Source organism: Zalophus californianus, chromosome 14 (genome assembly GCF_009762305.2).
Source record: "Zalophus californianus isolate mZalCal1 chromosome 14, mZalCal1.pri.v2, whole genome shotgun sequence".
Taxonomy (NCBI): Eukaryota; Metazoa; Chordata; class Mammalia; order Carnivora; family Otariidae; genus Zalophus; species Zalophus californianus.
Window position 1 is genome coordinate 16,275,099 of NC_045608.1, and position 23,009 is coordinate 16,298,107.

The window sequence follows — 23,009 nt, forward strand, 5'->3', positions numbered from 1 at the left end:
GGATCCCCTTTGATTCAGCCGTTTTAGGAAATAGAAGGGAAGAAGTAGCGACCAGGTATGCACACTTGACACTGACCAGCCAGTGAGGCAGGAAGGCCACTCCAGCTCATCTTCTCAACCTACTCTGGAGTCAGAGAGACTTTGGTTCAAATGCCACACCCAACATGGGACTTAAACTCACAACCCTGAGATCAAGAGTCACGTGCTCTACTGACTGAGCCAGCCAGGCACTCCAAATGCTAGCTCTGAAATCCTGGCTCTATCCCTTAAAAGTTTTGATATTTACAATGTCACATCACATCTCAGAGCCCATTTCCTCACAGAATAGTTGTGAGGATGAGAGAGGTTTGTAAATTATCTGGCATATACAGGCACATGATAAACAGCAACACGATGTTAGCCACGATCATTCTGCATTGACTCATACTTTCAGCCGTTTCCTATTGTAGACACCTGTTGCACACGTTTCCAAGGCAGTCTCCTGATAATCAGGCTGCAGGATACTTTTACTCAAAAGTAGAGCAGAGGGGCGCCTGGGTGGCACTGTGGTTAAGCATCCGACTCTGCTTTCGGCTCAGGATGATCTCAGGGTCGTGAGATGGAGCCCTGCATCGGACTCTGGTCAGATGGTCTGGTCTGCTTAAGTTTCTCTCTCCATCTCTCCCCCTCCCTCACCTCGCACACACTTGCGATCTCCCTAAGTATTTTTTAAAAATATTTTATTATTTGTCAGAAAGAGAGCACAAGCAGGGGGGGAATGACAAGCAGAGGGAGAAGCAGGCTCCCGCTGAGCAAGGAGCCCAGTGCGGGACTCGATCCCAGGACCCTAGGGTCATGACCTGAGCCAAAGGCAGACGCCTAACCAACTGAGCCACCCAGGCATCCCTAGATAAATGAATCTTTAAAAAAGGGGGGGGGGGGGGCGCCTGGGCGGCTGAGTCGTTAAGCGTCTGCCTTTGGCTTGGGTCATGATCCCGGGGTCCTGGGATGGAGCCCCATATCAGGCTCCCTGCTTGGCGGGAAGCCTGCTTCTCCCTCTCCCACTCCCCCTGCTTGTGTTCCCTCTCTCGCTGTGTCTCTGTCAAATAAATAAAAATCTTTAAAAAACAAAAAAAAAAAGAGCAGAATTGGCCATTGTGAAGACCAGATTTCTGACTTGCCTGCCCTTGTCTGCTGGAAAACAATAGGCATTAATTAATCATTTATTAACTATTTAATGGGTGCTTACCATTTATTATATGACAGGTTGTAGACTAGAGCCTTTTCCCTCCAGGAGCTGATAGTCTTTTCAGAGGTAAGACATAAGGAATTAAAAATACAAGACAATGCAGTAGATAAAGCAGCTGTCAAATAAGCAGTCTAGACTTAAGAGGGAGACAGCTATCACTTTTAGCTCAAATGATGGGGAAGATTTCATCATAAAGATTTCATGATGGAATTGGAACTTAAGAGCCTTGAATGACTGGTGTATTTAGACAGCTGCTGTCACAGTCTGAGAATCATCAATTTTGGTTTGGAGGGGAAATTCCCTATAGGCCAGGATATGTGCCTGGTGTCCCCCAAATGAAATGGAGCATATTTCCTCTAGAAACATTGGTGGTTTTTTTTTATTTAATTTTTTTTGGGGGGGGGTGGGTAGAAGGAGAGAGAATCTCAAGCAGGCTCCAAGCCCTGTGTGGAGCCCAGCATGGGACTCCGTCTCACGCCCCTGAGATCACAACCTGAGCTGAAATCAAGAGTCGGACACTAAACTAACTGCACCACCCAGGTGCCCCCTAGAAATATTGCTTTACATTTATTTAAACTACAATTCAGTAGTGGGCTATGTTCTGGTAGGTGGGAAGATAGGTAGGTGGATAGAGGTAGGGAGAAAGAGAGAGGGAGAAACTATAAATGTACAAAATTATAAAGTGCGAGGACCTAAGGTAGGCATCTGAATGCGCCACCGATGGGAAACCCGGTCCCGCTCTTCTGAACAGCCAGTTTCCAGAGGAGATTTTGCGGTGCCACCTGTTTGCACAGCAGAAACTATAACGGGGAGGCAATAAAAGTTTCTGAGCAGAGGAGCAATATCAACCTATTATTTTAAGAAAGTAGTCTGGTGCAAGCATGCAGAGTGGATTTCTGCTGCTGAGCTTTCAAGGAGGTTACTGCTGAAGGCCAGGTGTGAGGGTAACAGCAGGAAGGGACAGATGCAAAGGACAATATGCAAACCACATCAACTAGAGAAAGCAGCGTTGCAAAAAACAATCACGGAACTTACCTGGCAACTGGATTCATTTGCTAATTCAAAAAATACATGAACGCCTACTAGGTGCCAGGCACCAAAGACCTAATGCGAGCCAAACAAGGCCCATCCTCATGGAGCTTACGGTACAATAAGGAAAGACAAGTCATTCCTTCACGTTTGAGGGCTTCCCGTGTACCAGGCACTGACCTAAGGGAAGCATTAGAACTAAATAAAATTTTTAAATCTCTGCTTTCACGGAGCTGACATTCTGGCAGAGAATACGAATATTAGGGTGCCCGGGTGGCTCAGTCAGTTAAGCATCCAACTCTTGATCTTGGCTCAGGTCTTAATCTCAGGGTCGTGAGTTCACGCCCCAAGTTGGGCTCCACACTGGGCATGGATCCTACTTAAAAAATATGTGTCTGAAGAGAAAGGAAGAGTGGGGACAGCAGCATGCAGAGGTTCACCAGAACAGACAGTGACGCCATGGAGCGGGAGGGTGTGCTCCTTGTTCAAGAAGTTGGGCAGTGAATGAAAAGTGAAACAGAATGATGGTGATGAGAACAGTGGAGCCAAGTGAAGTATTTTTCAGGATCACACAGGCAGAGGATGAGCAGCTGGTGGGGAGTGAGGGTCAAGTAGTAAGGGTTGAACATGGGCTGAGGGCACTTTATTTTTTAAAGATGTATTTATTTAGAGAGAGAGAAAGCATGCACGGGGGTGAGGGGCAGAGGGAGAGAGAATCTCAAGCAGACTCCCTGCTGAGCAAGCAGCCCAACGCGGGACTCGAACCCACCAGCCCAAGATCATGACCTGAGCCGAAATCAAGAAGCGGAAGCTTGACTGACTGAGCCACCCAGGCGCCCCAGGCTAAGAGCCCTTTAAAGAGCTCAACTGACTCAAGGAGTCGGGAGTCGGGAAGTGCGGCATCACCAGTGAAGAGGAGGCTGGGAGAGTAAAGGAGAGGGGACCTCAAGCCTGAGGCCTGTGACAGCCAGTGGCGCCTCTAGGGGAGCAGTAGGAGAGATGAAGGTTGGTGCAACAAAGGCCTGGAGGGAGCTATGAAATCCAGACTTCAGACTGGCGAGCAATGGAATCAAGCTGCTGACACGGGTAGTGGGAGAGGCAGACATGCTGCGATTGTAAGTAGGTACAAGCAGGTGGCAAATAAGAATTGAGAACAGGCAGGGGAACTGAACACCAGGGACTTTAAATGAGGAGCCAAGATGGGATGCCCTGGACAAACTGGTCGTGTCCCTCCAAGAGGGAGGGAATAAAGGAAATTTTGATGGAACTGGAAATTGGCCTTGATCCCATCTCTGATGTCTGCTGCCATTCTGAGAGACTTGGCAATGGCCTTGCCCTGCCCTCAGGTAGCCCCCACAATCGAGTGAGCATTAAGTTCCTTGCTTGCAGGGACCATCCTGGTGCTCTCAGGGACCCGGCACATGGCAGGCACTGGTGTCTCTGTTGCATTCAAGTGAAGCCACACAGAGAACTGGTGAGTTAGAAGGAACATCAGAAATAATGCAGTTGAACTCTCTCTTGATTTTGCGTTTCGTGGGGTGTGGGCCAAGTTTGGGGCATCACTGGAACACAGGGTCAAACCCCCTCCCCCCGCCCTCCCAACCAAACACTTTGGTAGGATTTCTCTCCCCTCTTTTAGATTAGATCTGTGGTTTTCTAAGTGTGGCCTGGGGAGCTCAAGTCTCCCTAAGACCCTTTCAAAGGATCTGCGAAGTGAAAACAGTTACATAAGACTCAGATGTTACTTGCTTTTTCCACGCTCGCCTGCTTATGAGTGCATAGTAAGGTTTCCAGAGAGACTACATGACGTGATATTGCAAGACTGAATGCAGAAGCAGACGTGAAAATCCAGACATTAAAGATATGTGAAAAATGTAAAACAATGCCGCTCTCCTCATTAAAATGGCTTTTGTTCTGGAAAACTGAGTTCTGTTATGGTTACTTATGGTAACATGTAATAGGCTTATTTTAAAAGAGTACAACTTATAAAAGTTGACCAGTTTTGATGTTGACAGTGGTATCAATAAATAAGAGATGTAGAAGCAAGAGTTCTTTGGGGTCCTCAATAATTTTTCAAAGTGTAAAGGGGTCCTAAAGCCAGTATGTTCGAGAAATGCTGGATTAGCTACTGCTGCACCCAGCTTCCCACCTCCCTTTTGTATGGGAGTCCAAATGGTGAGAAGGATCTAATGTAGCTTCCAACCGGCTGATGCCACCTCAACCAGAGAAATCGGTCTCAGAGAAGGTGACGGTGCATCCCATGCGGGGCACACTCAGGGGTGTCACACACAAAGCCCACTGATGGGATAATCCTTGGACCAGTTTTTCCAGTTTCCTGAGCTTTGTTAGTATCAACACTATCTTTCCAGCCAGACAGGCAGCAGGGAACCCTCCTGACACAACTGGGGGACAGCACAGAAAGCCCTCGGGAATGACTGGGCTCCGTCTCTTAGGAGAAGTGAAACCCATTCAGTCACTCCACAGAACCGCATGCCAACAACTGGGCTAGTTTCTCTCGTTGGATTCACCTTCCCAAATTATTGTTATGGAACGGCCCTGGGGCCTGGTGACCAGAGGATCGAGAAATAAAGGTTTTTCCGTTTCTGCAAGCCAACTGGCTACATGACGTTAGAGATGCTCCTTTCCATCTGTACCTCAACTTTCATCCTCCTAAAACAAGGACCAGCCCCTTCGGGCCTCCCAGGCACCGCTCAAACAACGATGGTAAAGGGCTTTCCTGCCCAGGCACAGGGAAGACCCAGCCTGGTGCTTACACACTTCTCACGCTGCATCACAGATCCAAACAGGGTAATCATCACTTCTCAAAAAGCATCTGATTTTAAGTTCGGAGCTTTTGGGGCGCCTGGGTGGCACCCCAAAAGCCTTCAGCTCAGGTCATGATCCCAGGGTCCTGGGATCGAGCCCTGCATTGGGCTCCTGGCTTAGCGGGGAGCCTGCTTCTCCCTCTGCCTCTTCCCCTGCTCATGCTCTCTATCTCTGTCTCAAATGAATAAACAAAATCTTTAAAAAAAAAAAAAAGTTCGGAGATTTTTACACCTCAGGCTCAAAAAGTTAACCAGGCATCTGCAAGTTCTGGGCCCAGCAGGAACTCCTAAGAGCTCAGAACTTGGACCGCTGTCACACTAATGGTGCCTGTGGCTCAGTCCCTTCCCGTTGACATGGCTTGTTTTCACGCTCGTCATCCACCAAGCGAGCACCTCCCACGTTGCAGGCCTCGTGGAGTGCGCAGACCAGCCTGCGACCGTCCCGTCACCGTACAGATAAGGACATGTGGGCTCAGGTGGAGGAACATACTCTGGGTCACCTGGCTTACCATCAAGAGGTGAAGTTAAGGTTCCAACCTGCCCTCAAGTTCACACGGCTTCCCCAGCAGTACACCATACAGAGCGAAAGCGCCGTCTGCGTTTCCTTAAAAACCTCTCAGGACCTAGATCTTTCAGTGAGGCCTTTCCTGTTTCTCCCTATTGTTCTAATTTAGAAAGGCTTGAAGCAATTTACCACACGTCCATACAGCCTCCTACTTAGAAAAACAGTCCTGGGGCGCCTGGGTGGCTCAGCAGTTGGGCGTCTGCCTTCGGCTCAGGTCATGATCCCGGGGTCCTGGGATCGAGCCCCACATCGGGCTCCCCGCTCAGCGGGAGGCTTGCTTCTGCCTCTCCCTCTCCCCCTGCTTGTGTTCCCTCTCTCGCTGTGTCTCTCTCTGTCAAATAAATGAATAAAATCTTTAAAAAAAAAAAAAAGAAAGAAAGAAAAACAGTCCTAACGACCGATTTTGTTTCAGAATCTGCTCTCGGTAATGTTAAAAAAAAAAAAAAAAAAAAAAATCTGCTCTCAGTAAAATGTTATCTCCAAATCCCTGCAAACAGAAGAATCAATCCCACAGGTCCCTTGCCCCTCTCCCAAGCGGGCATCACAGCAAGGAGCCGAAGGGAACTTCCCTGGAGGTTTGGTTCCCAGAATGGATGTGAAGCCTGTCACCCTCTCCCACATTTTAAAATAATCTTGATGCCCAGAATCCCAGAGGCTCCCAGAGTTAGGTGAAGGAGTTAGAGGCTCAGTTTAGTTCTCCCTGGGTTAGCTAAGGGCACGTTATTTTGTCACTGCCTTTCAGAGGCACAAAGAGAAAGATGGGGGTCTCCTCCCTCAAGGATCACTGAGTCCTCGGGAATAAGTGTCTTTTCTAAAGCAAGTGTCCTATGAATGGGGTGAGGTTATCGATCAGCCAGCACAGCATCCAGGGGGAGCCCTGGGCCAGTCACCCAGAGCCGCTCAGCCACATACTGTGTGCAGCACGAGGACGTGAAAGGGCTGGAGGCACCACTACAAAGAATGGAAAATGCTAGGGCCTAACTAGCCAGCACAGAAGAGCAAAGCCAGGGATGTATGCTCTGGGGACAGACTACCACTGGTGAGCCATATGACCCCAGGTGAATGACTGCTCACTCTCCCAAATCCTCTCCTCTGGAGCACAGTAACCACAGAGAACCTATTTCATAGGCAGAGAGGATTAAATGAAAAAATGCCAAATGTCATCAGTTATAATCATTTTGTAACTTTGAGAACAAGAGACTCTTAGAGCTTCCATCCCAAATCCCTCATTTTACAGATGAGAACACTGGCCCAGAGAGGCTGGACGGCTTGCCCAAGGGCAAACAGCTCTGCTTCTCTGCAGCTCAGCACCACTTCCTCCGGGGTGTTCACACAGGGCTGCTCTTTCTGGGGGTGCCAGGCCTCCCTCTGGGCTGACACGGTCCTCTGTGCCTGCTCCACCACCAGGCCTGTGACAGCCCTTTGAGGCTCACTTCCCGGGAGCCCACGCCCCCCCTGCAGACTCAGGGAAAGCAATTCAACATGCGCTGGGAGACTCTGAGTCATCTCTGTCTGTGAATCAACCTCCATCCGTCCATCCTGAACGGAGACATCTCACCCTCCTCCAGTTTCTGGAACTAAAACCTGGTGTTTTTCTTTTGGATCTTGCTTACTCAGTGTCTTCTACCTCTCAGTACATCAGGTTTCCCTCCCAATTTCCACACCGGGGGCTGAACACCAAAGATGGACGAAAGCATCTGTTCTAAGATCTTGGAGGAAACACTGAAGACCACACCTCAGAGCTTACAGAGCTTTCCCAGCCCGCGGCCCCCTCACACAGAAACTTCATCTGCCACCCTTGGCTGACTGGCAGAGCTGACCACATGTGCAGACAGCTTGCTGGACATCAGCCCCAGGCAGCTGAGAGGATGCTGATGACCATCTGAATCCCAGAAGCAGGGAACAGTTACCATGGCTACCAAAAGCTGCCCCCATTGGCTGCTCTGGCTCTGGGGACTGACTCAGCCGACCTCTCCAGCGCCCCTGCAGCCCTGGGAGTCTACGGTTACCCTGAGCCAGCTGAGCCCATGCCTGCTGCAAGAAAATAGGAAGTCCTGTGACACAGAAGGTTTGGGCATAGAAAGCAAGGATTTCATCAGAAGTATCTCAGAGGTCACCTTGCCTTACTCATCAGAAGTGCTGAGTCATGGGGCTACTTTCTACCTCTGCTGCATTAATAAGCCACGCCTTGATTCTTTTTTGGTACATTTTAGATCTTTTACAAAATGAGTTCGCTACCACCACATTTAGTTTTCCTTTCTTTTACAGCTCTGGCCAGTCATTTCGGTAGATTTATTCCATATTGTGACCAGGGAAACAGCCCAGAAAAACTTGCGTCACTGGGCCCAGAGGGAAACAGCCCAGAAAAACTTGTGTGCTCCATCAGACAGGACGTGTGGACCACGAGCCTTCTAAGAACGAGGAGGAAGGAAGTCATTCATAAAGGAGGCAGATGCTGAGCTGCAGCTTTACTTTCCTACAGCAAGTCCTCTGACTCCAGGAATGTGGCTCGTTCTTACTCCACAGAGGGGATGGACTTCTCTTTTAAACTTGACTGCCGGAAGCTGCCAACCTTTCTGAGTCAGGACAAAGCCGGCAAGTGGCGAATTTGACCCCTGCATTTTCCGTACTTGGTGAGATCACGGGCCTGGCCGCACACCTCCCGAACACCCAACCTCAGGACAGAGAAGCGTGTAGATTTCTGCAAGACCTACCAGAGCAGGAGAGGCACCCAGAAGCCAGAGTGCTGCCGATGCTCACGAGAACGGCTGCAAGCCTTGCCTTATTCCTGGTGCATGAAGCTTCCTGTTTAATGGCTGGCTTAGAGATTTTAAAAAATCTGCTTATATCAAGATTAAATCAAAGCCTTTATTAAACATTCCTCCTTCAAACAACCCGCATTTGAACCAGTACCCCTCCCTGACTTGTGAACTGCGAGGGTGCCATGTCACGTTCACCCGACCGGGGTCAGATCCAATCAGGCCGCACAACACTGCAAAGCCACGCCAAGACACAGAACCCCGGGCCAACCTCCACAGGTCGGTGCCCCACTCAGGATCTAAGCAGAGGCTGGTAGCACTGGCTCCTGAAGCAGAGCTCAAGCACAGGGGAAGAGGAACCGGAAGTCTGACCCCACCTGTTCCAGACCTAGCCATGTTCAGCTGGATGATAGCTCTTGGCTACCATTTGGTGAGGCTCACCCATGTGCTTTTTCGTCTCTTCTCCAAAGAAAAAGGTGAGAGATGGAGGAGGCAATTTTCAGTTGTGTGTGGGTTTGATTTAAGGCTTTGGCTGTGGTCTGTTGAAATATTAAAATACTTTCTGGGAACGCCATCTCCTAAGCTCCCCATCGGAACAAACGTATTTTCAAAAATGAAAACATTGAACAAAGAGGTGGAGCCCAGCGTGTGGGGCCCAGGCCTATCAGGTCAGGATGGTGTCATCCACGGGCTCCGTGGAGTCGGCCTGGCTGGCCAGCTTCTTCAGGGACCGGCGGGTGCACTCATTCAGCACCTCCAAACTGGCCACATCCAGGATCTTGGAGAGGGCCTGTGGGGAAGACGGAAAGGAGGAGACGCTGTCAGAAAACTTGACTTCAGGTTTCCTCAAGCCAAGGCAAAAATGAGTGTTAACCTCAGAACTAGAAGTGCTAGGGTGGAATCTGACAAAATAAAGGAGTCTGGGAAGCCAAGTAAACCACACCTCATGCTTTTCTTGTGCTGAGAACGGGTGGGGTGGGGGCAGGGAGGGTTTTCGGTGCTCTGTCAGGGGAGGGGAACTTGTGGACCATGCTACTCTTGATCCTGGGGTTGTTAGTTCAAGCCCCACATTGAGTGTAGAGATTACTTAAAAAATTAAAAATTAAGAAAAAAAAAAAAGAAGGTGCCTGGGGGCAGAGGAATGCGTGAGCAGGGCTCTGGGCTTCACCAGGCGGCCCTCCTGGGCTTGGTTTGATAGGTTTGGGTGCCATGTGACACTCTATCTGGAGAAAGGGCTCTGTTGCCAAAAGAAGCCTGAACACCACAGGAACAGAGGACTGTTTTAGGCACTAGACCAGTCACCTGACCACAATCTGCCCCCAACACTCAGCATACGGGGTGGCGGAGTGTAGCCTGATACTTAAAGATGCCGCACAGGAGGAGAGCATCGAGCCGAGCGGCTGTAGCAGGTACCCACCTGGAACACCTCTTCGCCCTGCCGCATCTTGAGGAGGTTGACAATCGCCTGGTCGCTGTAGGCCCTCACGACAGTGTTTTTATCCTTGGTGTTGTCCAGAAGAGCCTTCAGGACAGGTTTGATGGCCTGGGGATCCAGGGGAGGCAGCGGGTCCTTGTTTGCCCACCAGATCATCTTCTCTGCCACGAGCCTGATGTCACTGGATGGGTTCTGCAGACACTGTGAAGAGGACCACAAGCTTTTCATCAGGCATAGCCAGTCTGTTTCTCAAGGAAGCCCAGATTTCCACCCTGACACTCCCTCTTCACCTGGAAACTGACCCCACTGCTCCCTTCCGAGGCCTGCCTTCCCCCTCATGGGTGGGTGATAGACAAGCTGTGACTCGGCCCATCTCTCTCCCTTTTGCTCACAACTCCTGGCCCACATGGGGCTTTCACTTCCTCAGGCACACCGGCTCCTTCCTACCCTCGGGCCTCCGCACTGGCTGGTCCCACTGCCCGGGACGTGCCTGCCCCCAGTCCTCACATGGTTGGCTCCTCTCCTCCTTCAGGCTGCAGCTCAGATGTCCCCCTCAGAGATCTCTGCTGACAACCCTCTCTAAATTAGGGTCCTCCCCATCCCCGCAGGCTTTCTGTGCATCTCCAACTCCACAGATCTTGTCTGCCCCATGCACCTCCAGGCCTGGAGGGTCTAGCCCAGCCGGGTGCACAGAAGATCCTATGTAAACACTGATGAAGAGCCGCGTGCAAGGTGAAGCCGTCACACGAGCTCGATCTAATGGGGGCCCTGAGAACTTTCAGTGGGGCTCCCGGGTCTGCAGGAACCTCACCACTCAATCAAGGGCCACACGCCAGCAGCACCAACATCACCTGGGAGCTGGTTACAAAGGCAGAGTCTCACACTTGGCCCCACCTCTTAGAATGCAGATGCTGGTTCTGATTTGTGTGCACACTAATGCTGGAGCAGCATACTTTATGACACAGGCGGCAGGGTGCTGTCCGGCTCCCCAGCTCTCCTAACTGGGGCCCTGCAGCCACCACAATAACCACGGTAGGTGCCATGCCAATGAGAAGGAGGTGGGGAGGAAAAGATTTATTAAGAATTGAACCCAGGTCTGCCCCAAAGTTTGCTAAATCCAGATGCCTAGAAAATGCCTAAGAGAGTGGTTCTTAAAGGTCTTATGTGCAGAATACATAAATAGCTCTCAACACTTCAGTATCAGAAAAGAAAGGAGGGGCGCCTGGGTGGCTCAGTCGTTAAGCGTCTGCCTTCGGCTCAGGTCATGATCCCAGGGTCATGGGATCGAGCCCTACATCGGGCTCCCTGCTCCGCGGGAAGCCTGCTTCTCCCTCTCCCACTCCCTCTGCTTGTGTTCCCTCTCTTGCTGTGTGTCTGTCAAATAAATAAATAAAATCTTAAAAAAAAAATGAAAAAAAAGAAAGAATACAATTTTAAGAATGGCAAAAGATGTCAATAAACACTCCACCAAGTACATGTGGGGCTGGCTAAAAAGCACATACAAATTGTTCTACAGGGGAGCCTGGCTGGGGCAGTCGGTTAACCCTCCCACCACTCTTGGTTTCAGCTCAGGTGGTGATCTCAGGGTCGTGAGATCGAGCCCCACATCAGGCTCTATACTCAATGTGGAGTCTGCTCGAGATTTTCTCCTTCCCCCTCCGCCCCTCCCCTCACTCACATGTGCGCCTGCTCTCTCTCTCAAAGCTCTAAAAATAAATAAAATCTCGAAAAAAAATGTGTTCTACATCATTAGCCACAGACAAATGCAAATTAAACCATGATGTGATACCACAGCACATGTTTGAGAAAGGATAAAATTAAAACAAAGAAATGTTTTAAAAAATATATAGAATAGTGGTTTTTGTGTGTGTGTGTGTGTTTTTTTTTAAGATTTTTATTTGACAGAGAGAGAGCGAGAGAGGGAACACAAGCAGGGGGAGTGGGAAAGGGAGAAGCAGACTTCCTGCTGAGCAGGGAGCTCGATGCGGGGCTCCATCCCAGGACCCTGGGCCGAAGGCAGTCGCTTAACCAACTGAGCCACCCAGACATCCCTAAAATAGTGGTTCTTGACTTGTGGTCGCAGGTCTACTTGAGAATCTGACAGGAAATCAGGCATTCTTCCAGAGAAAAAAGCACAGAGAACCACTCTGTGTTCCACTCCCAAGGGTACGGAGATCTCCCCAGCACAGCCAGTCTGACAGCACACTTCCAGTGTTCTCTGGTCACGGGCCCTTCACACAGGCCAGGCTGCCCCTACTCACCTTAATGAACAGGCTGGAGAGTTTGGCTGGCAACTGTCCTCCTCCTGTCTCGATATGATGCTTCATCAGGAAGCCCATGCCCCGGATCCCACTCACCGCAATGGGGATCTGTGGGGGGGAGGAGAGAGCTGGATGGGGCGGCACCCTGCCCCTTCCTCAGAGCAGCAGGGACAGGCTCTGTCCCGTCCCCAGTAATCTCCAGGACCCTGGCCCCTCACACAAGCAACCCCCCCCACACAAACAACTTCACATCCAAGACTCCTTGACAGCTCTCTTGCAGACAGGCTGCCCTGGCTAAGAGGCAGACAAAGCCTATGTCACGGGCTTCCAGGAGTGGAGTTCAGAGACCTTCTGACCTCAAAAGGACCTATAGATGCTCCCACCCAAACTCCTCATTGTTTACAGACAATGGAACTGAGACCCAAGGAGATCAAGTCGTGGCTGGCCCAAGGGCACAGAAAATCACTGGCAAAGGCAAAATTCGAACCCAGGCCTCTCACCGCCCAGTCTGGGGTCAAGCCCCCGCCCAACACCCCCGGCCATGCTACGACAACAAGGCTATAGCGGTGGAATTTGGGCTAGAGAAGGGGAAGGACAGGTCTGGTTGCCCCTAAGCCTTACCCTGTCTGCCATGGCATTGCTGAGGATCATGTCCTGAACTTCACTGCTATACCTGCCCGCACAGAGTCTGCTGGGAGCCACGTTCACAGCCACGGACAGTGCCAGGCTCCGCCCATGCCGAACCATCCAGTCAATGCCAGACACGTCCGCTGAGTGGAAGGACACAACTGGATCAACCTGCACTTTACAGTATGCCCCTACCACCCGTGAAGCCCCCAGGCCTAGCCCACCTGAGCCCAGCGGAAATCCCAGTCCACACTGCACCCGGACCTCCCTGTCCAATGTGACAAGTTAAGGAGAGGTGTCTCTCAAGCTGCTTCAGACTCACAGCTGTGTTCTCTAAGCAGAGATGCAAGGGCCTACAGGACCCCTGGAAACTCCATTTTGTTTCAAGAGCTCAATTCCCCAGAAGAGGCCAGCTGCCAGAAGACCCTCCCGAGGCAAAGGGGAGACAGGCCCTGCAGGGGCTCGCCAGTGCAGAGGAGACCTACCCAGCAAGCACTGCTGAAGAACAGCGCCGAGCTCCTCTTCAGTCAGAAAGGCACACAGCTCCCCCAGGCAGCCAGCCGAGGAGACACGGGTATTGTCCTGACAGGGCACAGAAGGGAGTGAGGCGGCGGGAGCCACACCACCAGCTCCAAGGTCGGGGGCGGGGGGGGGGGGGGGGGGAGGCAACCCCTCTGCCCAGGATGGAGGGCAGGGGAGGCTGCAGAACAAGGCAAATCGGGAGCGCTAAATCCTGTCCTTGCTCCAGGCACTCGGGCTCTTGCTGCCAGAGCGGGACGGCCATTCCCGCAACCGCCACTGGGTGTGGAGCGAACCCCCACACACCCAGCACTCCACTCAATTATAGAAAACGCCAGTGTGTGTACATACGGTAACGATCACCGTAATAGCAACAAGAACCGTATTTATGGAGCACCTTTCTTCTTAGAAAGTGGGAATGTTTTCAGTGTGTTCTCTCAATTACTCTCAACAGCCCTGGGAGGCAGGGAGAAGCACAGAGAGGGGCGGCCCCGGCCCATGTCACTGAACGTCAGCTAGAGAACGGCTCAGAGCGCCTCTCCTCCTGAGCCCCCCCGCCCCCCGCCAGCCTTGTGTGTCATCTCGTGTCCAGAGCGACGCCCTGCTACCTCTCTACTGTATCATTGCCCTAGCACCACCTCCATTATTCGGGTTTGTCCTACGAAGCCACTAACCAACCCAAGGAAGACAAGTGAAAGCTGAGCATTTTCTGTCAAAATCAGCCAGATGCAACCTGCTCCTTGCTGCTCCTCCCTAGCCAGCTAACTACGGAAGAGTGAGCAAGCAGATTTTAAGTTACGTGCTATGTTATCAATAAGCGCCAACCTGATGTGCCTCCCTCAAAACCAACCAACCAACCAACCAACCAACCAGGGCTAACGACCTGCTGAGAGGTTAATGCCAGATTGGCACCCTGGCTGGCCACCAATGATCCAGGAGAAGCTCTGAGCAGGGGGAGAACGATCTGACCACAGTTTGGGCCTCTGAGCTCTAAGCAGAAGCCCAGGTGCCCAGCAAGACTAAAGTTGGCTCTCTCCAACACCCACTCTCTCCAATGGGATCTATATTAAGCGCCACTGTGGTGAAATGCAAATTGGCCTAAACACTAACTTTTGCTTACACTGGGCATGGCCCTGTAAAAATCCTGACAGACTGTGACCAAAGGAAGGCAGAGTCTCCCATCTGCACCCGGAGAGAAGGCGGAGGCTCTAGTCAGAGAGCAGCAGCTGGGGATTGGGCCAGACTTCCAGAGCAGTGGTAAGCCCAGCGGCAACAAGGGCCGGCCCCACGTGGGCGCACAATGAAGCGCAAACCACGTGAACCCAGAGGCTCGCTCCAGAGATTGGCCTCACAAGTGTAAATTAGGCCACCCAACAGCGGGCTGTCTGTCAAAGGAGAAAGAGAAAATTCTTACCCATAGACCCAACCTGCTACTGGGCCCGCCACAGCACTGGGCAGCCAATGAGTACTTAACTTACACTTCCAGGCTGGGGAAGGAAGGGCTGTGCGGATGGAACCAAGACAGCACAAGGAGTCACAGGGCTTGGATTCTGGCTTTGGCCCCACCGCTCACTAGGGTGCGGCCCCAGGTCGGTCTCAACCTCTCCAACAGGGCTAAGACCTCCCAGCTGGTCCCCGACACCAAAGGCCAAATTTCTTAAGGGCCATGACCATACCTGCTTCACCTCTGCGCTAGACTCTTTGTCTCAGCAAATGTTTCCTGAACCAATAAATGAACCTCTTCATTTTGACACATGGGGAAATGAGGGGCAAAAAAGAAAAGTAGCTTGTTTAAAATTAGACAGCAAATTAACGAGAGATCCTTACTTTCCTTACCATGAAAACCTTACCTTATCTGTGAAGCAGAACCACCACCAACACTACCCGCCCTGGCTCCCTCACAACCAAATGTTTGGTAAACCGTAAAGGGTGATGGGAACGTCAGGAATGATCATTACCACTGAGCAGGCGGCAGCTGTACTCAGTCCTTCTAACACAAACCAGAGACGCCAACCAAAGCAAAGAGAAGGGGAACCAGTTGAGCCCACCAGCCCTGCCGTCCACCTGCGGCCGTACCTCATCGTGTCCCAGCATGCTCAGCAGGAGTGAGACAATGTTCTTCCGAATGACCACGTCCACTTTGGCCCCAGCTCCCTGAATCACAAACCTCAGGGCCTGCAGCATGGTGTCCCTACAGAACCAACGCACCCAACTTAAACCCCGGCTCTCCTTTACCACTGCTCCCACCCACACAGGCCCAGCCCAGCCCCGGGAAGCTTCAGCAGCTACCTGGCCTCCTCACGGCCAAGCACTGCCCCAGCGGCCCCTCACCTGACACCCGGGTCTTCCATGACACGGATTCCATTCAGCAGCTCGGTGAAGAGGGGGTCCACCTTGATATGGATGGAGATGAGCTTCCCCAGCGCATCAGCAGCCTTCAGGCGTACCCCCCGGTTGGAGTCCTGCAGGGCTTTGGTAAAAGTGGTCTGCAGCTGGGGCAAGAAGGGCTTCAGGGCAATCCCAACCTGTTCGAGAGACCCACACAAGAAAGCACAGCTGTGGCGGAGTCCAAGGCCACCGCGTGCTACAGGCAGGAATCATAAACCACCATGGGTGGAACAAGCTCCCGCACGCAGGCTAGGAATAGATATTCCATAAGAGAGGAACGCCGGCACAGACAGGCTCTGCTCAGTCCCATTTTCAGCATCCTTCACTGAACTAGGAGGGGCAGGAGAGGACCACCAGCACCACCACCACCTCACCTCCTCCAAGGAAGCCATCAGTTGGCTAAAGTGGAGACCAGTCCACATGGACAAGTGACTTGAAACCTCCATCTCCGAATACAGTGGGGCACCAGGGTGGCTCAGTAGGTTAAGTGACTGACTCTTGGTTTCGGCTCAAGTTGTGATCTCTTGGGTCATGAGATCGAGCCCTGAACTGGGCTCCACACTTGGCTCGGAGTCTGCTCAGGACTCTCTCCCTCTCCCTCTGCCCCTCCCCCTAGCTCTCTCTCTCTAAAATAAATAAATCTTAAAAAAAAAAAAAAAAAAAGGGAAGAGAGCCTGGTGGTTTAGTCAGTTAAGCCTCTGCCTTCGGCTCAGGTCATGATCCTGGGGTCCTGGGATCGAGTCCCGCATCAGGCTCCCTGCTTGGCGGGGAGTCTGCTTGTTCTTCTCCCTCTGCCCCTCCTCCCTGCTCGTGCTTTCTTTCTCTCACTCACTCTCTCAAATAAATAATCTTAAAAAAAAAAGAAAGAGGGCACCTGGGTGGCTCAGTTGGTTAAGCGTCTCCCTTCGGCTCAGGTCATGATCCCAGGGTCCTGGGATCGAGTCCCGCATCGGGCTCCCTGCTCCTTGGGAGCCTGCTTCTCCCTCTGCCTCTCTCTCTCTCTCTCTCATGAATAAATGAATAAAATCTTAAAAAAAAAAAAAAAAAAAGCGGGACAGGATGACAGCTGTCACCCCACCGAAGATCTATTCCAGGGCCAAGACAGGGCAATGGACTAGGTACATAAGGGTAGGTGCCATCTTCTGAGCAGTCGAAATATGGGCTAAGCATTGACATAGAGCCCTCAGAACAATCCTATGAAACAAATGATCTCAGAAAGTCACCCCTCCCAAGACTGGGAAAATCAAAGTAGCTGTTGGGAGGTGTGGAAATACCGGGGTTGGGGGGTTGCAGGCTGCTGGGAGGCACACTATGAAGTGAAGCCAATAAATCGGAGGTAGGAACCATCTGGCCATGGACGACATCAACTCATGGCCTAAGAGACAAAGTCTGTGAGGGCAGGGCTCCATTTGTACAGAGTTATAAAACACCACAGAAGGGGCGCCTGGGTGGCTCAGATGGTTGGGCATCTGCCTTCGGCTCAGGTCACGATCCCAGGGTCCTGGGATTGAGCCCAGCATCGGGCTCCCTGCTCAGCGGGGAGCCTGTTTCTCCCTCTCCTTCTACTGCTCCCCCTGCTTGTGCTCTCTTGCTATCAAATAAATAAAATCTTAAAAAAAAACAAAACAAAAACCACACAGAAAAGAACAGCACAGGGGCGCCTGGGTGGCTCAGTCAGTTAAGTGTCCAACTCATGATTTTGGCTCAGGTCATGATCTCAGAGTCATGGCATCAGGCCCTGCATCAAAGCTCCATGCTGAGCACAGAGTCTGCTTGAGATTCCCTCTGCCCGTCCCCCTCTTTACATGTGTGCTCGCTCTCTCTCCCACGTGCACGCAAGCACTCTCAATTAAATAAATAAAATCTTAAAAAGGAACAGCACAGAACACAGGTGAAAATGATACTGAATTAAAAAAAAAACATCTTCTCTAGAGCAAGGCTGATGCTCACAATGCCATGTTTTATCTGGGAAGTTGCTCCCCACACCTTTCCCTCAAAAGGGGGGGGAAAAGTTACAAATTTTAAGCTTGCTTTTGTTTCCAAACCTCAAGAACTTAAAAAAAAAAATGTTTTTATAACAACAAATCTTGGCTTTGTTTATAATTTTTTTTATACCTAAAGGGCTAAATAATTGCCCCATTAAATATCAAAAACAGTTAATATGCTGGCTCTTTGCTCCTTACACTTTTGGCAAGACTGAAGTTATTCCAGATGCTCTCAGACTTCCTTTTCCTTCCTCGTCAGTCCCTCTGCATCCCACTTTATGAGGCAGCAATAAAGAACAGGAGCATATTTAAAAAATGTGTAATCGTATTTCTGTGGCCCTGGGTTTTTGCTTTGAACCAACAGTCCTTCAAAAAACAGCAACCAGCATTAGTGTGCAGTGCTGAGGATGTGTCAGGCGGCGGGCCCAAAGGTACATCCTCTAGGCCCCGGGCTGCGCGGCTCTTCACGCGGCAGGCAGTGGCGGCACTCCCAAATCACAGGTGAGGTTACTGGACTCTCCCAAGGGTGTCCCAGCCACATAACTACTAAGTGGCGGACCTGGAATTGATCACTATGTAGTGTGAGTCTAGCGCCCAGCGTCTCAACTCCCTCAGCCATGCTGTTTCTCCGTTGTGAGCCGTCACCTCGCTGCCATGTGACACCAAATGGCAGGCAGATCTGTCCTCTAAGACCTGAAGAGACCGAGAGATAAACGCCTTGGTGGCTCACCTTGGCCAGCAAGAGGCTGAGTGTCTCGAGCAGGGCTGCCTTCACGTTCCAGCTGAAGCGGTCCCCCAGGATGCGGATCAGAGGCCCAGTGATGCTGACCACGGAGGGCCTTAGGGCGTCAGCTGAGGTCAGGCGGATCACCAAACCTAAAGCTTTAGCCGCTTCCTCCTTCTGTTCTGGGCTGCCGGTCAGGACGCCCTCCCGCAACACTGGAAGGATGGAGGTCACTCCCTGACAAGAGAACTGCGAGTGAGAGTCCAATCTCAAAGGCCCTGGGCTCGGGGGTCTCCTGCGCAAAGCACAGCCCTCCTGTCCGCCACCCTCTCTGGGACTCCATGAGAGAGACTGGTTCAGGTGTCGAGGTCCCAGCCTGAGAAGGTGCTGGCTGGGGAACGGTCCTGACTGGGCAGTGATGAGAGGAGCTCTGGCAGGCCCATCACACATAGGTTCACATGCTGCCACCTCTGTGACTCACTTGCTCTGGCTGAGGTGGCCTCCACAGTTTAAACTGAAGGCGGCATGGACCCTGTCCTCATATGGCCACCATGGGGAAGAAACCCGCTTCTGTGAAGGTGTCGAACAGCACCTAGAACACTAAGTCATCTGCCCTGACACAGACCTAGGATCAAGGGTGGAGGCAAAGGAAGGCCACATGCCTGTAGCACCCCGCACGGGGCCCTGACTCACCTTCTTCGGGAGGCAGAACCCTGGCACATGCTCGCCTTTGCTCTCGTTCCCTATGAGCCGGATTTCTTTGTGCAGTTCTTCAATTAGTGCCAGTTGGTTGCCAGCATCGAGCTTCTGTGGGAAGGCATGAAAAAGCAGAGAGGATGTCAGGGTTCTGAGTACAGCCCTCCCAAGACTGCTTCAAAATGATACAGCAGGGGAAAGGTGTGGGTGGGAGCATCAGAGAGATTGGCCATGCATTGGTAAATGTTGCAGCTGCCTGATAGGTACGTCGTGGGCTATTTTAAGAGTCTAATCTTCAAAGCGTCTGGACTGGTCTATAATCAAAAGCTGGCTCTGCGGTCAGCAGCCCCCTCACCTTGGTGATGGCATTCAGGGCATCCCAGCTCTCCTCCAGAACCACCGGGCTGGAGTCGTTGAAGAGACGGATTAGGCCAGAGACCAGGCTCCGCAGGTGGCTAGTGTAGTCAGCCTTCGAGCGCGAACAGTAAATGTTGAGGATGATGGCGGCAGCCTGCCTCATGCCCACCTCAGGGCTGCGGGTGGCCTCCAGCAGATCCTCAATGATGATCCGGTGCCCAGTGTCATCCTCTACTGAGAGGATCACAGCCTGACAGTTGGCCATCTCCTGAAACCACAGGGGAAGCCCGGGCTGAGCACAGCTCCTCCGGAGGCAGGCCAGGACGGCTGTTAGGAAGCTGCCAGGGGTAATCATGATGCTCACCAGCTGCTCGTCTGGAGTCCCGAGCTTCTCCTTCAGGGCCAACATGACGGCCGGGAGGATCACTCCAAGGTGACGGGTCAAGGCATCGCCAGCCACAGACGAAAGGAAAGCCAGCACCCGGGTGTTGACAGGTGGAGTGGTCAGCTGCAGAACGACGAAGGTCAGTTCAGTGACCGCTGGCCCGTGCTGGCAGCTGTGCTAGCTCTGGGAGGTCCCATCGCTGCTACTTGGGCACTGTGTCTGCTCCGGGGCCCCCGGCACCCACCTCTGGCCTCCCCCCGCATCTCAGCTCAGAAAAGGTCTCCGCAGCAGGCCGAGGAATAACCACATGGCTGTGGTTTCTGGGCCAGAGGGGGTTTGCTGTGGGGTGGGATTTACCTTGGGCACGAGGTAGGGGAGCACCACACGACTCTTGATGGCCATAACCTGCTTCAGGCCATCCAAGGCAAATTCTGACACTTCCTCATCATCCTGCAGAAAGGCATCGGAGGCAAAATTGAGGCGCTGGCTCCCGTCCCCACCCCGGCCGTCTAGACCAGCCACAGCCAACTTCCCTCACCACTTTCCTCCCTCCCTTCCCACTGCACCACTTGCTTACTGTCGAAGGAGAAGCACAGAGCCGAATCTGAGCCTGTTGCACCCACTCCCTCGGGGGCCCACACTGCGGCTGCTTTGGCAGAATAAGCCCCCTGCGTTGTGCTTCTACAAAGTCAGTGAAAGCCAAACTGGTAGGTGTGTGAAAGAGCCACTCACCAGCTGCTTCAGTAAAAATGGGAGAATGTCCTCCAGAGCCTGGTGGCCGATGGTGGAGTGCAGCTGCTCGAAGGTCTTGGCCGCGGCCTCTCTGACTTCCTCCAGCGGGTCACACAGAGCCTTCCTCGCTGTGGGTACGAGGGACTCCGAGAAGTACAGGACCTGCAACAGCACCCATGCGCTGTACCTTGCAGAGGCAGCCAAGGGGCAGAAGCCTGTGAAGGGGGGTGGACGAGGACCTCCGGCCCAGCCCGGCCACCACTGACCCCCTTGGCTTGACTTTTAACTTAGGTAGTCTGTGAAAATGAGCAAGTATAAAATAGCAGAGAGGATATGCAGCCTACGACTGAGAAGCCCGGTTTTTTAGGTGAGCTCTCCACATACTCTCCATCTCCCAGAAGAGCTCCTTCCTACGGCAAGGCCCTGCATGGCGCGACCCCACTCCCCCCGATTCTCTCCTTTGCTCATCCTCTTGGAAAACTCCAAGTCCTCAAGACTCAACTCAAACACTTGTTCCTCGGTGACACCTTTGGGGCTACTGTGGGGCTGAAGATAGTTCTGCTCCCTCTAGAACCAGTCCCCCCCCTGCCAAACCAAAGCCCACTACGAATCAGAGGACTGATTATGTATCGGCCTCACTGGCAGCAAGGTCTCAGCCTTTGAGGGGACTCAGTAACTATTCAGTGAATCACAACTCTAGTTGGTGACAATTTGTATTTTTTGTCAAATGCAAATGTAAACCCCCAAATGTAACACTTATACTGATACACACAGGAGAAGGGGCCAGTAGCTCAGAGGAGGATGCTCACTTAGGCTAAGCAAATAAGCCATGTGCTTACATTTCTGACCGGCCGGCCACTTCCTAGCTTTTATGCCAACTGAGAGTCCTACGCCTGCTCAATCGTTCCCCAGGAGTGTTCCGAGGATCACCCTCAGAAAGTAAGCTTAGGGCAAGGATCGCTAGCCCCTTGAATGCAGCTGCTATGGGACAGTATCACTGCCGCAAATGACATGTTTCCACCCATCAGGTACTTAACACTCATCTGCTACACTCCTTGTAAGAGTGCGTGCAGCCCTCTCTCCCTTCCCTGCCAAGGACACCCCACATTATAACTGAACTGCAGTAGTGACACGAAAGGGATTAATCTGGAGCAGCTTCAGTAGCGGTGAGAAAAAGATCACCTCCAATTTCGTTGGGCCACTCGAGGACTCTACACTGCTTCATTCTTAGCCTGGGAAACGAACAAGGAAACTCCAGTCCAGCCCCACTGCCAGCAACATGTCCCTGAGGATGAAGTCCGCCTAGCTTCTCCCCTAACCTGCCGCCAGCCCTGCACGTCTGGTCACCTCTGGGGCCCTTAGAAGACACTCACGGCGTCCCGGCTGGTGGACTTCATGATCTCGCTCAGCCCAATGCACACGCCTTGCCTCTCATCGCTCTTTTGAGACCTCAGGCCTTCCTCGAGGATGGGGATGATCTCGGGCAGGATTTTCTCCCCTAACTTCCGGACGAGATCGCCCAATGTCCTTGCTGCAATCTGTCAGCAGAGATCAAGCCAGAGCATCAATGCCCTGCAAACCCCAGGGTACCCGGAAGGCAACTCCAGAGTGAGGGCCCTGGAACCTCCTACACTTCATCTGAGTCACTGACTTAACTTCCCCAAATGCTCTTAGCCCTGAAGAGCCACTAGGGTACTTGCAAAACACTAAAAAACACAATTATTTCTTTGTGTCACACACACCTACACAACCTAAAGCAAGAACTAGCACCTTATATATGAACAGGAAACTCATCGTATGATGCCCGGTCAAGAGCCAGTTTCCCTAAATTGATAACCAGAGCCTAGAAATCACTTAACCCTGCACTGTTGCCCAAGGGGAGCTGAACTGGGCACAATGCTTTTAAGGGGAAAACCCCATCTTCCCTGAGGCCTCATGCAAACCCTTCCTTAGAGCCAAATATGTAGTTTGCTTGCCAGGGATGGGGGTTGGGAGTGGGCCAAAGGAGACTGGCAGAAGTAATCATGAGCCCAGGCTGGGCCCATCCTCCCAACCACAGAACCGCCTGGCCCGGCTCCGCCCCCGCCCGGGTCAGCCTCAACTCACACCCTCACCCCCGTTTCTCATTCTAGACCCAGCAGCCCCCGCCCAGCCTCTACTGTTGGCTTCTGCACATCCTGGCCCTTGCATCTAAAGCCCTCTTCCCCCAGTGTGGAATAGGCTTTCCTCACTACCTCACCCAGTTAGTACTTAACCATCTTCTAACCTCAAGCATCATTTCCCCTGAGCAGCTTCCCCAGCCCCTCCCAGATGGACAAAGCCCTGTTACCACATCTGCGGCGCTCATGCAGCGTTTACTATAACTGCATTTACATCTGCTTGTGTGACGATCTGATAAACCTCCACCTCCCCTACCAGAGAGTAGCTCACAAGGATGAGGATAAGGCTGCCTTTCTTCCCCATTATATCCCCAGGTTTCAGGCCCTGCTTAGCA

General features: G+C 52.1%; 1 protein-coding gene across 2 annotated transcripts in view; it reads right to left on the reverse strand.

Moving 5' to 3' along the window:
- Positions 1-8,497: 8,497 nt before the first annotated feature.
- GCN1 (GCN1 activator of EIF2AK4) overlaps positions 8,498-23,009 on the reverse strand; it is a 57,913-nt gene continuing 43,401 nt past the window's right edge. For both annotated transcript variants that reach the window (XM_027575845.1, XM_027575844.1), the window contains exons 45-58: positions 21,889-22,053; positions 20,516-20,677; positions 20,141-20,233; positions 19,763-19,906; positions 19,397-19,666; positions 19,039-19,152; positions 18,352-18,582; positions 15,580-15,773; positions 15,325-15,439; positions 13,215-13,311; positions 12,724-12,872; positions 12,103-12,210; positions 9,824-10,042; positions 8,498-9,196 (exon numbers count right to left, since the gene is read on the reverse strand). In XM_027575845.1, the coding sequence (XP_027431646.1) occupies positions 9,071-9,196; positions 9,824-10,042; positions 12,103-12,210; positions 12,724-12,872; positions 13,215-13,311; positions 15,325-15,439; positions 15,580-15,773; positions 18,352-18,582; positions 19,039-19,152; positions 19,397-19,666; positions 19,763-19,906; positions 20,141-20,233; positions 20,516-20,677; positions 21,889-22,053 (2,187 nt within the window). In that variant the 3' untranslated portion in view covers positions 8,498-9,070. The remainder of the gene's footprint in view (positions 9,197-9,823; positions 10,043-12,102; positions 12,211-12,723; positions 12,873-13,214; positions 13,312-15,324; positions 15,440-15,579; positions 15,774-18,351; positions 18,583-19,038; positions 19,153-19,396; positions 19,667-19,762; positions 19,907-20,140; positions 20,234-20,515; positions 20,678-21,888; positions 22,054-23,009) is intronic.